Source organism: Atractosteus spatula, chromosome 14 (genome assembly GCF_055471065.1).
Source record: "Atractosteus spatula isolate fAtrSpa1 chromosome 14, fAtrSpa1.hap1, whole genome shotgun sequence".
Lineage (NCBI taxonomy): Eukaryota > Metazoa > Chordata > Actinopteri > Semionotiformes > Lepisosteidae > Atractosteus > Atractosteus spatula.
Genome location: NC_142719.1, coordinates 11,001,463 through 11,016,601, shown reverse-complemented (window position 1 = coordinate 11,016,601; position 15,139 = coordinate 11,001,463). Strand labels below are relative to the sequence as shown.

The 15,139-nt window shown below is 41.7% G+C and overlaps 1 protein-coding gene across 5 annotated transcripts in view; it reads left to right on the top strand.

The window, feature by feature from the left end:
* Positions 1–13,369, top strand: part of rps6ka1 (ribosomal protein S6 kinase a, polypeptide 1) — an 89,650-nt gene extending 76,281 nt beyond the window's left edge. For 4 of the 5 annotated variants that reach the window (XM_088931847.1, XM_088931846.1, XM_088931848.1 and 1 more), the window contains 14 exons: positions 317–459; positions 739–809; positions 1,750–1,838; positions 2,482–2,546; positions 3,364–3,466; positions 4,430–4,560; positions 5,618–5,743; positions 6,447–6,536; positions 7,141–7,299; positions 7,629–7,790; positions 8,990–9,066; positions 9,644–9,761; positions 10,357–10,494; positions 11,205–13,369. In XM_088931847.1, coding sequence (XP_088787973.1) covers positions 317–459; positions 739–809; positions 1,750–1,838; positions 2,482–2,546; positions 3,364–3,466; positions 4,430–4,560; positions 5,618–5,743; positions 6,447–6,536; positions 7,141–7,299; positions 7,629–7,790; positions 8,990–9,066; positions 9,644–9,761; positions 10,357–10,494; positions 11,205–11,327 — 1,595 coding nt within the window. In that variant the 3' untranslated portion in view covers positions 11,328–13,369. The remainder of the gene's footprint in view (positions 1–316; positions 460–738; positions 810–1,749; positions 1,839–2,481; positions 2,547–3,363; positions 3,467–4,429; positions 4,561–5,617; positions 5,744–6,446; positions 6,537–7,140; positions 7,300–7,628; positions 7,791–8,989; positions 9,067–9,643; positions 9,762–10,356; positions 10,495–11,204) is intronic. The other variant, XM_088931844.1, reaches the window with a different exon arrangement.
* The last annotated feature ends 1,770 nt before the right edge of the window (positions 13,370–15,139 follow it).

Here is a 15,139-nt window from a genome sequence, read left to right as displayed (position 1 = left end):
GGACTTTAATCCAGGCCTTGGTGTAGACAGCAAAAGGTTTATTTAGAAACATTACACATGGAGTCTTCAGGGGAGAAGACAGAATCCACACTTTAAGAAAACAGACTTTCTATAAGGCTGTGTTGCCCTGTGATGGACTGGTGTCCCATGCATAAGGAAGATCTGCTGTGGATTCTTAGCACCTTCCTTGCATGCTGTTGCTTCTGGAATAGACTCTGCCTATCCATACTCCTCCTCAGGATAAGTGATTTACTGACAATGGCTGGATAAGCGTGGAGTCACACTGCAGAAGAGTGAGTCCTGTTCTTGTCTGTAGACTTTGGCCTGTGTAAAGAAGCCATTGACCATGAGAAGAAAGCCTACTCTTTCTGTGGCACCGTGGAGTACATGGCACCAGAAGTAGTGAACCGCCAGGGCCATATACACAGCGCTGACTGGTGGTCATTTGGGGTACTAATGGTAAGTCTGATACACCCTTTGCAGTCCATCCTCTTGACTTTGCTTGGCTTTTGAATAATTTTAGGAGAACAGACATTTGTAGATGTAGGTTTTATGCTAACACTAGGTTTGAATGTTTTTATTAGGGGCATTGGTTGGTTTGGGGTAAATTCTTATTTTAAATTTGTGTTAATGTGACTCAAATGTAACTTTTAGACATCTAGACATCGGTGTTCGCAATTGTTTTCTGGTTCAGTCTTGCAGTTCCATTGCAGAGCTGAATCTGTCTGTCTTTTTCAGTTTGAAATGCTCACGGGATCGTTACCATTTCAAGGAAAGGATCGGAAGGAGACCATGAACCTCATTCTCAAGTCAGTACTGCTGTTTCTATGAAAGTGGATTATTTTGTTGGTCTGCATTAGTTAATGGCGACTGTCATGCTGTACCATGCTATATAGCCTTTCAGTTCAGACTGTTGAAGGTTAGAAGCATAGGGATTACCGTGGGGTGCCCCAGATGGCTCAACTAGTAAAGATTGAGCTCTGTGATCCCGGGTTCAAGCCTGGGTCATGTGACCATGACAGGAATTTCCCAAGTATTGGCACATCAAAATGTAGAGTAGAGTTTCCCCTGGCCTCCCGGGTACTTGCAAGAATATGGTACCAGTGAGGGACACACCTCTTCTCCAGTCAGCGCTCAATCTCTGGAACAGGGCTGTATCGTCAGGGCCATGTTAAAAGACAAGTGGCTCGAAGATTGGTGGGTGAGAGGAGTCTGTCAACATTTCCCTATTCCCCCATGCGTGAATCGCAGGATTTGTGGCAGCGAGCCGACACGTGAATAATACACAGTAGGCTATTCCAAAACTGGGCAGGTGTAACAAAAGAAATGAAGGATTCTATTTTTCTAAATGTCTTTTCTGTGGAATAGTATAAACAAGTGAATAAGTGAAAAATTCCCTTTTTATTGTCTGCGTACCAGTTATCTTCCTACACGGATCTCTTCATTCATTGTTGCTTTTGTTGCTCAAGTATTTTAACACAAGCTGTATTCAGTATTCCTTCTTCATTGTTGCAGGTCTTTGTTCTTTTGTTATCAGGCTCTAGTTTATTTCTTAAACTCAGCTTTTATGAAGCATTACAGTATGTATTATGTGCATTCCTAGTTAATATTTGTTTTGGACCTAAATAGCTACTTGCTAAAAAATGCTCAGGAATCGGGTTAATGGATTAATGGAGTACTAATGTTTTAGTACTTCTTTTCAGGTGAATGGCTTCAAATGTCTTCTTTTTTTTATCACCCATCCTGCAGGGCAAAACTCGGGATGCCTCAGTTCTTGAGCTCTGAGGCCCAGAGTTTGCTGAGAGCCCTCTTCAAAAGGAACCCAGCCAACAGACTAGGTAACTTTTCCCGGTTAACCAATATCAAACCTCATCCTGTGAGATGAATGTTTTTTATTTCAGGTTAAAAAACTGTAGGCAAAGTAGCACCACGATAGTAGTTATTTCATTACGAGGGCTAAATCTGAAGTCATTTGAGCAACATGTGGGGTTAGATAATACAAGGTTCAGTCTTTACTTTTCTTCACCAGTACAGGTCACATAGGACTTTTCTTAAAACTTAAGTGGGTCAAGTTGTGCACAAATCATTTTTAACCGTGGGGAGTATTGGGGAGTATTTTATGACTTTCCTATTTACAGACATGTCTAATGAGCTAAAATTCCAAAACAGTTAATCAAAGTCCAGACTTTGAAAATCAAGGCCATCATTTCAGTTCTCTCCTTAAAGTTCCCCATCCATATTAAAAAAAAAGTGTTCATTCTGAAATTCTTTTTCAGTTCTTTTTTCTTGTTGATCAGTACATACTTTTTTTACATTTTCATTGGAAAGTCATAGAACAAACCTAACCATGAAAATAAAAATATTGGCAGTGCTAAATGACAAAAAAGAACAAAGAGAGATGAAACTCAGGGAACGCAGAGACACACATGCTTTTAGTTTAAGTCATTTCATGAATTAATCTAATTAAATCATTGATTGCAGGCTCTGGACCTGATGGCGCAGAGGAGATTAAACGCCATGCTTTCTTCTCCACAATAGACTGGAATGTAAGCATCTGCTTTCATTTAATTTTAAATGTAATATTGCCAGTTACTTTTCTGATTTCGTGTCCCCCAATTTACAATCGATTGTTAATTGACTTGGCTTGAGCGTGGGTGTGTTGGGGCAACACTGAGCCATGTGTCTTTCATGGCATGAGAATACTCCTTAAATCATCCTGTACCTTATTCCTGCTCTGGTACGAAATCAACATACTCTGGATTGCTGCAACCTGCTATTCATAAAGGGTGGGTGGGTGGATACAGGGAGAGACAGGAAAAGGGGTAATACAAAACTATTCCAACTAATACAGTACCGAAATCTATTATGGTAATAGGCCATGGTTATTCAGGCCATGAATAACACCACAACTGCATCCTGCCTCTCTGTCCTAATTCCACTTGTCCGTTTAAAGTTGGCTGGCCTTAAGCACTACTATCTCATGCTGCACCTCCGGTTGGAAGGTAATTTGCCGGATTGAATCAACTGCAGCTGTGAGTGTTGATGGCATTATGGGTGAAAGGTAGACGAATATCCACGTCCAAGCCCTGACCTGAGACTCAGAATCTCCAGTCTATAGTACAGCTGGCAGTTACTGTATGTCCTGGCTCTAGGAGCTTGTCACAGATTTCTACTGCTCCTGATTTGATGCCGTTGGTACCATGATGAGACACAGGCTTACACAGCAGACCAGTTTTGCCACATTTTTTTTCCCCCCAGCGCTTTACGTGAAAAGATGTGTCTAAACACGGTGCCAAAGCTTGTAATCATATCCGTTAAGTTCAGAAATACAGCTGTGCGGTGGCTTTCTTCTCCGTCTTCTAGAAGCTTTTTCGACGAGAAATCAAGCCCCCGTTCAAGCCCGCTGTGGCAAGGCCGGACGACACTTTCTACTTTGACTCCGAGTTCACCTCGCGGACGCCCAAAGGTGAATGTTTGAATGTTTGAACACTGTGGGCAGGTCACAGTGCAGGGGGAATCCTTATTTTTAAGGAAATTGACAAAGAGAGGCAAATTTGAAAATATAATTAAATATGAATATCTTCCACTTTGCCAGTACAATTTGTATAAGACTCGGCTGCTGGTCAAAGCTGAAGTTGATCAAATTGCTCTGCATACAGTTTTTTCTTCCTTGACATTGACGCCAATAGATGTACTTCTGTCATTGTTCTTCAGAAAAACTAGATGTAATTTCTGCACACAAAGAGAGGATTATATTAACTCCTGGGGAATTGTAATGTATGATTTGTGAAGCACTATCTGAAATCTGAACTGGTGATCTCGGACAGGAATTAGATGATTGTGGAGCTCTGTGAATGCAATAACTGAACAGGCCATGTGGTGTCATCAGCATTCTCTGTATTTTTCTTGAAGAAAAAAAGATACTTGAAGGAGACTATTTGGACTGGAAACCCAAAGTAGCAAAGTAATTTGGGTGGTGTTAAAGGAATACTTATTCGCTAACCAGAATGTATAAACATTTAAAATCTCAGAAGTTATAAACTCTATTGCAAAGACAGCTACTCAGATCACGTTTTTAACCTGTTCCTAAGACTTCATCTACGTAAAGTAGTAGGATACTTGTGCTAGAAAATCATGTCACCTTCCATCAGCTTATTTCCTCATCCTAAACTAACACTGGGTAGCACTTGATATTATGGGACAGTAGTAAACATTTGCAAGCCTGAGTGTTCACATTGCATGGGAAAAATGTATTTTTTGACTACTGTGGGTCTACCCGTGTCTGTTGTGGGTCGTTTTAATAACTGAAAGTCATTAAAATGTTATTGTTACTGGTATTGGTGCGGACAGAGTGAGAATGTGAGTTAAACACCTAGAAGTGAAGCGCAGCCAGGCCAGGGTTCAAAGTTCATCTCTGTTGGCCCTGCAGATTCCCCAGGGGTCCCGCCCAGCGCCGGCGCACACCAGCTCTTTCGAGGTTTCAGCTTCGTTGCCACGGGGATGCTGGAGGAAGAAGGGAAAGAGGAACCTGTTCATCTGACCTCACACCCCGTAGTGCAGGTCTGCTGTCTTCCAGAGACTTCAGTCTCACACCCCATTCAAACAAGGCACAACCTATAGGCTGGGAAGAAATCATTAGAGCAGCTCTCATATGTAAATTGTGTACAGATTAATTCAGTTTAGGGCCCAGCCAATTTTAAGACTCATCAACCATTCACAGCTTAAGGATACTTCATGTAAGGCTTAATGGTTTCAATGGTCATGCCAGCTGTTTTCAACCTTTTGTGACTGGAGAATCTTTGAGAAAGTCCTGTCAATAAAGATCCCAGTTTAGGCATATACTCAGATTGACATCTGTAATTATTATTGACAATGCAGTTATTAGTTGTTAACCTTTCAAAGCAGAACAGCAGGAACATGCACAATCAAGTACAATAGCTGTGTAAGAGCATTGATTTCACACAGTACAAGGCTCATAGTGAAAAGTGTCCCTTTGTTTCTGAAGATGTTTGGACCCATGGTTTAAAACTCTTTGTGTAGTCCTAGGAAACACCTGGAAAATAGTACACCTCGGTCAAGTTTTGAAGTCGGAATATGCTGCTGACATTTTTTATTTAGTTTGTATTTAATTCAGGCCTGAGTTTGAGAAATAAAAAACTTCAGGAATGCATTTCAGTTAAATCAGTTTTTTTTCTTATGAATCACATTGAAGATGTTTTGGAATTCTAGCCTAAACATGCATTAGAAAGGTACAAAAACGTAGAAATTAATAAGTATCCAGCTAAATCTCTGCATCAGGAATTATTGCTCGGGAAGGAATTGGTGGAAGAGACATTGCATGGTCCGCAGCTCATTTTGCAGCTAAAGAATATTACTGGGAATCCTGTAGCTTCTCAAGTGCCATCGGAGCAGAGCGTTGCCACATTTAGCCAGAAGGTGGAGATACTGTGCATGTCAATTTATAACAAACTGTTTAATAAAGTAAATTATTTCAGAAGAATTCAAGAACTGTTCACTGTTTCTTGAGGTGTTTCTTTCAACTTTAAATGCCCAGATCTGAAGTTGTGCGTGGCCACGGCTGCTGTGTGAGAGCTCTGTGGTTTGTGGTTTCGTTTAGCAGCTGCACGGGAAGAACACTCATTTCACAGACGGCTACGTTGTGAAGGAGGATATCGGAATGGGGTCCTACTCCGTGTGCAAGCGATGCGTTCACAAGGCCACGAACACAGAATACGCTGCCAAGGTAAAAGTGCTTTATCTTTATTAGCATTCTTTTTTGCTCCAGGTGAGGACAAGGATAGGGAGGATTCTTTTTCACCTCTGGCATAATTAGAAAAAGGACTGAGTCAAAATGAAAAACATCAATTGTCAGAATTCCATAGATTTCCATAGATTGGAAAGAGAAGCATTTTAGTGTTTCAGCAGGCTATAATTCGCTGGGAATAACACCCTAGACTTAAGCATATTGAAAGGTTTATAGAGTGTCTTGGTGACAGTGGATTTGGCTGGGATAACCTCCTGGCCAGAGGATAAGGAGGCTGGGACATCTCTCCAGAGTGAGGAGTGAACAAGGGGCTGCAGAGGAGGAAAGGATGCAGAAGACATATGCAAGAGAGACATGTAATACAGTATTTATGGTCTTTTTTATGGGAGGAAATGATGTCAGGAACAATTACAAATCACTGACAGCTGGGGTTAATTAAACTTGGTTGTTGCCATCCCTCTTGTTATAAACATTATAAAAGAGCGTTTAACACACTTTTCAACACAAGAAAAATATTCAGGTTTAACTGATTCAGGATAAAAAGGAGCCTTATGAAACACCACCACCCACAACAGGACTGTACATTTCATCACCAGGAAGAGCGAAGGTCATTTACAAGTGATGTTCCAGCATCTCTGATTGGATAATGAACATTTATTCTCCACCTTGAATTTACTTTCAGGTAATTGATAAAAGCAGGACGGACCCTTCAGAGGAAATTGAGATCCTGCTGAGATACGGGCAGCACCCCAACATCATCACCCTGAAGGATGTGAGTGGACGTCTCACACTGGTCGGAGCGAGGATTGACTTGATTCTTGAGTGCTTGCTGTGCACTTTTAAAAACTCTGGTGGAAAGAAAAAAAATATTACTAGCAGGCCAGCAGAGGGCACTGAATAACTTGGCCAGTGTGCTGGCACTAAAAAGCTTTACACAACTGTAAAAGTATTACACATGATTTTAGAATACTAATGCCTTTAAACATTGCTTTTTTTTTCTGTATAAATTTCACTATAGCGTGACCAATGTGAACCTTTCTAAATCAAAGGTAAATGATGTGCAAGGTTTACTGTTGAAATCACTTGCCTTTGATGTGAAACCTCTACTTTCAAAACCATAGTTGGGATCTTGTCATTGAAAAGTAGATACTGCCAAGTTACGGTACATCATTACTGACAGCAAAATGAAGAAATCACTGAAAAGATGTTTCAGCAGAGATTAAGAAAGAAGAGGTGGCTAACCATGGGGAAGTGTTCTGAAGCAGCACAACTAACAAAAGTTTAGAAACGTTTGGCCAGACATGGCTGGGGAAGAGTGCCCGAGGCCAGAGTGCCGGTGGGGCATCTTTACTGAGGCGGTGTGCTGTTGGCGACAGGTGTACGACAATGGGAAGTACGTGTACCTGGTGACAGAGCTGATGAGAGGCGGGGAACTGCTGGACAGGATCCTGAAACAGAAGTGCTTCTCTGAGCGCGAGGCCAGCGCCGTCCTCTACACCATCACCAAGACAGTGGAGTACCTGCACTCACAGGGGGTAAGTAAGATGTAAGACGTGCACTCACAGGGGGTACGTTGGAGGACCTATAGCTCTATGGAGAGGTTGTGCCCTTCATGGAGCACAACAGCCTCTTGCAGTCAGTGTCTCAGGGTTATACAGTACAGTGAAAAATTCAGAAAAAGGCCTTTCATCCTTCTCCCTCCTGGTCTGCACTTGTCTTTAGTTTTTGTCTCAGTACAGAGTTGTATCCTCCATGTTAACCTTTAACCTGTCTGTGGAAGCCAATAAGCAGCCAAGATGCAGGTGTGAGGTGGTTGTCACAGGACTGCCTTCTGAGTTACTGTCCCACAATCCTCAATCTACAGGTGGTCCACAGAGACCTGAAGCCCAGCAATATCCTGTATGTGGATGAGTCGGGGAACCCAGAGTCCCTGAGGATCTGTGACTTCGGATTCGCCAAGCAGCTGAGGGCGGAGAATGGGCTACTGATGACCCCATGCTACACCGCCAACTTCGTCGCCCCTGAGGTCAGTGTCCCTGGGCCACACACCCCAAGCTGCAAGACATCATGCTGCAAGTTGGCAGGCTGTGTTCTGAATGGTTGATTGAATAAATTGCACCTTTTTTGTTCAAAACACTCAGTAAGCTGTACGTACGCAAAAACTAAAGTCTGTAAATACAATAATTCAGCATAATACTAAACAACTGAAACAACAAACAACAAGGGTCAGAAAGTACTGAGGATACACTTAGATGAAACACCAATACCGAAAGGAAGCCTACAGTAAGCAAACCTAAAACAGTGCAATATAATGTACAAAAACATTGAAATTAATAATAGAATATTAATGTTTGGTCTAAATACAGTAAATAGGTCTGGAGCAGGTGACAAAAAATTGGTGCAGGTGAACTCACCTATTCTCTTGGTGCTGCCAGGTGAAGAGAGGATGAGGAGGAGTAAAAGTTAAGTTGTGTTTGTAATTGCGTGAAGCTGACATTCACAACAGAAGGAGGTGTGGTCCTGTTTTCAGAACATGGCTTGTTTACTGTAGAGAGTGTGAACAAGAGGCCGTAAACTGTAGAGAGCGAACAAGTAGAAGCCAGAGCCACTGAAACCTGTAGTCTTCTCATGCGCGTTCAGCCGCAGGGCTTTCCCAGTTTTCTATCCAGATCAGCTTGCAATTACTCAGTCAGAGCTAATAATTTGATTACACAGTGGCTCAGCAGTTAGCAGTGTTGGGCCCTGGGTTCAGTTCTGGTCTGAGGGCTCCATCTGTGCGGTTCTCCCTGAGTCTGCATCAATTTCCTTCCACTTCCCAAGGACAGTGGCTAGTCTGATTGCCTGTTCGAGATTGCCCCTGTGAAGTCCTGAGGTGTGTCATTCAGGGCAGCAGCAGTTTAGTGCTCTTTCTCAGTCCTGTCCTGCCATGTGTTCTCGGTTTCTGGAACAGGCAATTCTGATAATGAGCGGATGGATAAATCACCCATTTCTTATTTATTAAGATGGTGGGGGGGGGGGGCAGGGGGTGTTAAAATGCTGTGCAGCGATTTCAGTTAAGAATAAAATGTGGAGAAAGTGGAGCCTGCAAGGTCTTGTAGACCCTGCTGCAATAATACAACATAGTCTTGTGCTGTCAAGACCAGCCCGGCTTTCTCAGTACTAAATGAAAGTTTGGTATAAATAAAACCTGCTTCTTCTGTACGTTTTTTTTCTTCAATTGCTCAGGTCCTGAAACGCCAGGGCTACGATGAGGGGTGTGACATTTGGAGCCTGGGAGTCCTGCTGTACACAATGCTGGCTGGGTGAGTGGAATCCACAGTGCGTTAGCTTTGAGGCCTCTGGCCAGGATTCTGAAAGCCCTGCTGGACTGGCAGCCCTTGTGAGTCGATAATTCAATAAGAGCATTTCAGTCTCACATCGCTGGAGCCCCGGGTGCAATTTCTGGGGTGCTATCTGCAAAGCACCCTGGGAATCAGACATGTAAGAACACTGTATGACATGAATTTTGCTTTGGAGGTAATCATAGTTTTCAGAACAGAAAGTGCCATATACAGTAGGCTGTGATAACTGTGATCTCAGTAGAACACAGATGAAGTGATACGTGTTCTTAGTTATACTGTATGTGCACTATCTTAATGATGTCCAGGAGTCTTGTTTGGGTATGGTGTACAGTATGTAAAATGTTTTTACAGCATCATGTACACCAGAGTAAATTCCTTGAAATGTACTTGGTGAATAAAGATGGTTCTAATTCGGTTCTGTTCTTCCTGGCTCTAGTTCTGTAATAGGAAAATTGTTCTTCTTTGTACTGTAGTTGCTTTATGAGGTCGAATGGCGGGTGCTGTGAACCAGCTGACCTTGACACCCCTCTCTCTCCAGGTGTACCCCTTTTGCGAACGGTCCCGATGACACCCCGAGTGAGATCCTGTCACGTATCGGGAGTGGGCGCTTTAACCTCAAAGGGGGAAACTGGGATACCATCTCAGATGCTGCCAAGGTGAGCCTTCAGAAGCTCTCATGGGATTTTCATCTGACTTTATTTTTAACTGATTGGTTTTGCATACAGTAGACTGTGGCTATAAGCCACATAAGCTTTTATTAGTTCTAATTGTGAATTGAGGCTGAGAGACTGAATTTAGAGTGGGTTAAGAATGGAAAACATTACAAAAGTCACAGATGATACAGGAATATCTTTCAGCCAATTTTTGAATCAGCATCAACACCTTGTTTGTTCAAAATGTTCCCAAGAGTTTTGATACAAATGTTTTACTGAGAAGACAGCCCTAATTCTCCACATTGGAGCTCTGTCTTGGCAGATATCTCAGCCAAATAGCTATGTATCATGGAAGGAAGACAAGAATGCATTAAATTGTAGAATGTTTAACGTATTGTTCCTCTCAGGCCCAGTGGTGTTTGTTTCTTTGTTGAGGCTGAAGTAGACTATGGGAGTTTTAACCAAATGTTCATATATAAGAATATAAGAGTCCCTAGTAAGCTGCCTTCAAGCCAGTTCCAGATAAATTAATTGTAATGATCAGATAATAATAACAAAGAGCTGGACAGTGATTCTTGTCTATCTGGGACCTCCTTAGGACCTGGTGTCCAAAATGCTGCATATAGACCCTCACCAACGCCTGACAGCCAAGCAGGTCCTGAAGCATTCCTGGATAGTCCACCGTGATAAGTTGCCTCAGAGCCAGCTACAGCACCAGGATGCCCAGCTAGTCAAGGTACCTTCTTCCCAGGTTTCGCAGCTTCCACAGGACAGTGTCTGCAGAAACACCTTAAAATCTGGATAAATAACCTTTGCAGGGTTTAAATTTAGCTGAGTGCCCTTCAGCATTTGCTGTTGTTCTCAATGCTTTTATTTAACAAAAGAAACACGTGAATTACTGTGGTTTTTACACCATTTATTTTTTGTATTGGTTACAGAGGGATTAAGACTGATTACATCATGCTAATTTTAAGGTTCTTGCATGTTTTTGAGAACTGTTCTATATCGTTGCTAGTTTATCAGTAAACCCCAAAAAATCGGGGGTAGCCAGTGTTTGAAGTGGACGTCTTAAGCATCACCCTTAAATCATCTTTTTTTAAAACACTTTGGACCAGGGTTGACCACTCTTGCAATAGATTTAATTTTCTATACTCCTGTATTCCTGTCCTCTGACTTTGAGGGGTAATTAAAGGTTATGTGTTCTGTATCAGAATAGCAAGGTCTGAATAAGAAATCAGAGGGTTAGAGGCAGGAGACAGTGCTATAATTTGGCCCATGCGGGTGACCATTTCATTAACTGAACATCCTGTCCAGACACAAACTACAGGATCTTAAGTTTCCTGACCCAGCTGATACCTTAAGAAGTTCCTGAAAAATGTAGTTTCAACACTTGTAATGTTCAGCTGATTAACTGAGCCCTGTGTTGCGTTGTGCTTTGCCTCACAGGGCGCAATGGCAGCAACATACTCAGCGCTCAAGAGCTCCAAACCCACACCACAGCTCAAGCCAATCGAGGCCTCCATTCTGGCTCAGAGGAGAGTGAAGAAACTTCCCTCCACCTCCCTGTAGGGCGTGGCGCAAGCCAGGTCGCTATGGATACGGCGCCGTGGGCAGTGACCTTCCAGCAGCTGATGCATGATGGACTCTTGTCATTTTATTGGGCTTTGTCAGTGGCAGAATAGGGGTTGCAGCGTGGTTGTATTTATCTGTAAAGGACGGTGTGTCTCCATAGCATGCCTCAGTTGGCCAAGCGGTGTGTTGACCACATGAACATCTGCTTATTCTTCAGGGTTGCTTTTTTTTAGAAACAAATTGCACATCAGTATTTCTTTCTTAAAAAAATAGCCAGCTCTACGTATTCATACGGTTGTGTTTGTATTTCTGTGTTTCATTTTTGATTGAGGATTACAGCTGGGGTTCTTGGATCTGAATAAAGAAAACCTATGTGAACGCACTTTACTGCAAGCATTTATAGAACCACATGAGGTCCACTAACGTGCACCAGATAACCACACAGACACTGTGCGTAGAAGCTACTGTATTGTGCCTGCGATTACTTTCAGATTCTGGTGGTAAAAAATCCATATTTATACTTGGAGTTTTTCAGTGCATTAGAGACAGAATCCAAGACTCAAACACATAAGGCTTGTCTTACATTTTGTGTTGCGTCTTGTGTGCTACCCTGGGCTTTGTGCTTCGGTAATGTGCTGGCATCTGTGGCTCAGAAATGGCATTCTTTCAAAAAACATTTGTAAAAGTATTCTTGATGTACAGTTGTCCATGAGTCAGCTAATGGCATGTTTAGATACTGTGTTCCTTTTTCTGGTTTTCTTGGACTTTGTTAATTTTGCCATTTGAATGTGGTTTTTGCCATTTTCCTTTCCTATTTTATAAAAAAAAGTCATGTGGAATTTTGGGCACAAGAGATTAAGCAACAGTAAGAAACGTTTCAGGGGTAAAAATTGATTTTTTTCCCAAATTCTCTGCTAAAATTGAAAAGGGGATAGGGAGAGACACTCTAAGACTGTACTACTCATTGAGAACTCCAGTACACTGCTGGAGACCAGAATAATAAATAATTGCATTTTAAAGATAATTTAGTCGCAGATAAAGATGGGGTTTTCTTTATGTTGACTGAATATTGCATATGCCACCTAAACTGTTATTCCTGGAGAATCTGTTTAAATATTAAGAGGTCAGTCTTTCATAGTCAGTTTTCATACAAGAGTACAAGGGAACCAGGTGGTGAGATGCTCACTGTAGGTCAGGGGTTCTCAATCTTGACTGCTGGTTTTCTAGGCCTCTTTAAAGCTGCAGTACCTGAAGAGCTGGGAGAAGCTGTTCAACTGCTCTAAGTAAGACTTAAAGAACTGACTGGGGACACCCCTGGTTAATCCAAACTTCTTAGGAAACCACACTTGGGCTTACACTTTTGTGGCAAAATGAGGGCAAATGAATACACCCTGCTTGTACAAATTGCATGGTATAGAACCTATGCCCAGGTTTTGAATCTCAAATTAAAACAAATGTGCAGGAAAATTCCAAAACGATGTGAGCACACTCCCGTACAGCCAGATCAGGGTTCGGTAAAAAAAAAAAACAGGATTCTATTCTTCTCCTGGGCAGACCTTTGCTGAGAAGTGTTCTGTTTATTGACCAGCAGGTGGTCCACATTCCAATTAGAAGCCATCGGTCTTTCTGCTTTAATAGGTTCTAATAGGATCCTTAGTCATTGTGCAGGAAAGAGAATATCACTCTTAATAAACCAAGAAATACTCAAAGCATAAGAACACAATATGAAAATTCACTGTAGTGTCAAGGTTGCTGGTAACCATAAATCTTCTGCATCATTGCGGTGTCACTTGCATTTTCTGTCTGTGTTTTTTTCTGCAGTTTTATGTTTTTGCTGGGTGTATTTTTTGTTCAATGCTAGATGCCTGTCAGCACACCTGGGAATGTCATTTAGCATAATGGTTTGCGCAATGTTTTTGCCCTCCAATCATGGCAATCACAAAACCATTTCAACAGATTGTCGGACATATTTGTAAAAAAAAAAATCTCTTCGGTTTTGTCAAGTTTTATATATTTGGATAAAATGTGACTGTAGAAGGTTCTCGCCGTACTAATGTTCTTGTGTGATTGCCTGTGTTCTCTGCGGTTTCCCCTGTTCTTTCAGGGTGTGGGTGCCCAGGGCTCCAGACGGTACTTACCTTGTCTCTCTGTGGTGACTCAGGGGTTTATCATGTTGAGATGCCTTTGTATTAAAACTTATCTCTCTTCGACCTGTTTCCTCTGCTCTGTTTCCTACAACTCATCTGTCTCCTTTGTTTTTCTTTAAACAGGGATCACTGCTCTTGCTATATCCATTTGATCTTATTTGAAATATTATGAGTTAACTTAGGCTGTGGGACAATTTAGTCATCACAGAAGTGTATAAAAATGGCTTGTTTGTTACTGTCTCGCGCAAACAGCTTTCTTAGAGTATGGGTAGAACTCTGTTTCAGGTCTGGGCCATATTGCAAATCAGTAGTGTCCTTCCAGACCTGCGTGCCCTTTGCTTGACAAAAAGTGCCTAGATCTATACTGTAGCTTGATCATTGACAGTCAAAGACCTTTTTTTTAAAAGGTAATCCTGCAAATTCTCCCAAACTCTGAGTATCAAATAAATGGCTTTTTTCTTGTACTCTTACAGTTCAAAATATGAGCGAACAGTGAAAACGTTACAAGGGTTATATTGGGGGGGGGTGACTGAGGAGAATGGATGTGCTTTTTAATCTCTAAATTAAAGGGATTAAACCACTGAAGACAACGGCAAGATGGTGATACTAGCAGTGGTATAAAAAACAACATTGATAATAATAATATACAAAAAAGCATTCGCTTCTGAGATCAGGTGTGCTCAAGATGGTCTGGCCGTAAGCGAGAGCGGAGATCCCTTCCATCCTTCTGAGACAGGCGATTGGCCTGTTAGCTCTTTCCATTTCCCCTCCTTGTGTCTCTCTGCACTGCCTCTATCCCTGTTCTCTTTCACTTCAGTACTGGCTGGTGTCAACGGGCTGATTAATACATTTAGTGATCTTTTTACAATAGGAAAAAGAGGAACAAGCATGTGTGAGAACGTATGTATTCATGTTTATTAGCCCAATAAGACATTGGAATTCCTCTTTTCAACTCCCCAAAACTGAGTATCAAGTATCAAAAATCTTTTTTTTTGCAGTTAAAAATAAGCAAATAGGAAAGAAGTTACAAGACAAATATGGAGAGACTGAGGATAATTGGTGATGTGCCTTTACATCTGATAACATGTTAAAAATGACAAGGCTTGACAATAATGTCTAAAGACAATGGTAAAATCCATAGCAGTAGTAATAAAAAGAGCATTGTTATAGTAATACACACAACACATAATGATTTACCAAAGCTGTCAGATAAAAATTTGAATATGAATAAAATCACAAAGAGCAACCAGATGCATTCTGAGACTTAAATGGCTCTTCCCAATGACAGGCTGAAAGATCAAACCTTTTTAGTCTTGAACAGAGGAAAGTAGGAGGTGACTGCTACTCATATTAAGTATGAACAGTGAAACAGAGTGGAGACTGTGTATTTATAAATGAGAAGAGGAGGTGCTTTTCCCAAAGACTGGTAGGAGTTTGGAACAAGTGGTCCAACCATGTCGTTGAAGACTGTAGCCCAGCTTCTTTCGACAAACACCTGGATGAGATGCTGGGATCATAAGCTTTTATGCACCAGATGGGCCAGAGGGGACTTCCTCTCCTTTGAAACCCTTTCTTTTGTTCTGAAGAGGTGAAAATGGAAATATACAATGATCTAGTGCCTCCTTTATAGGTGTAGCCTAGCCGAAAAGCCTACAGCACCAG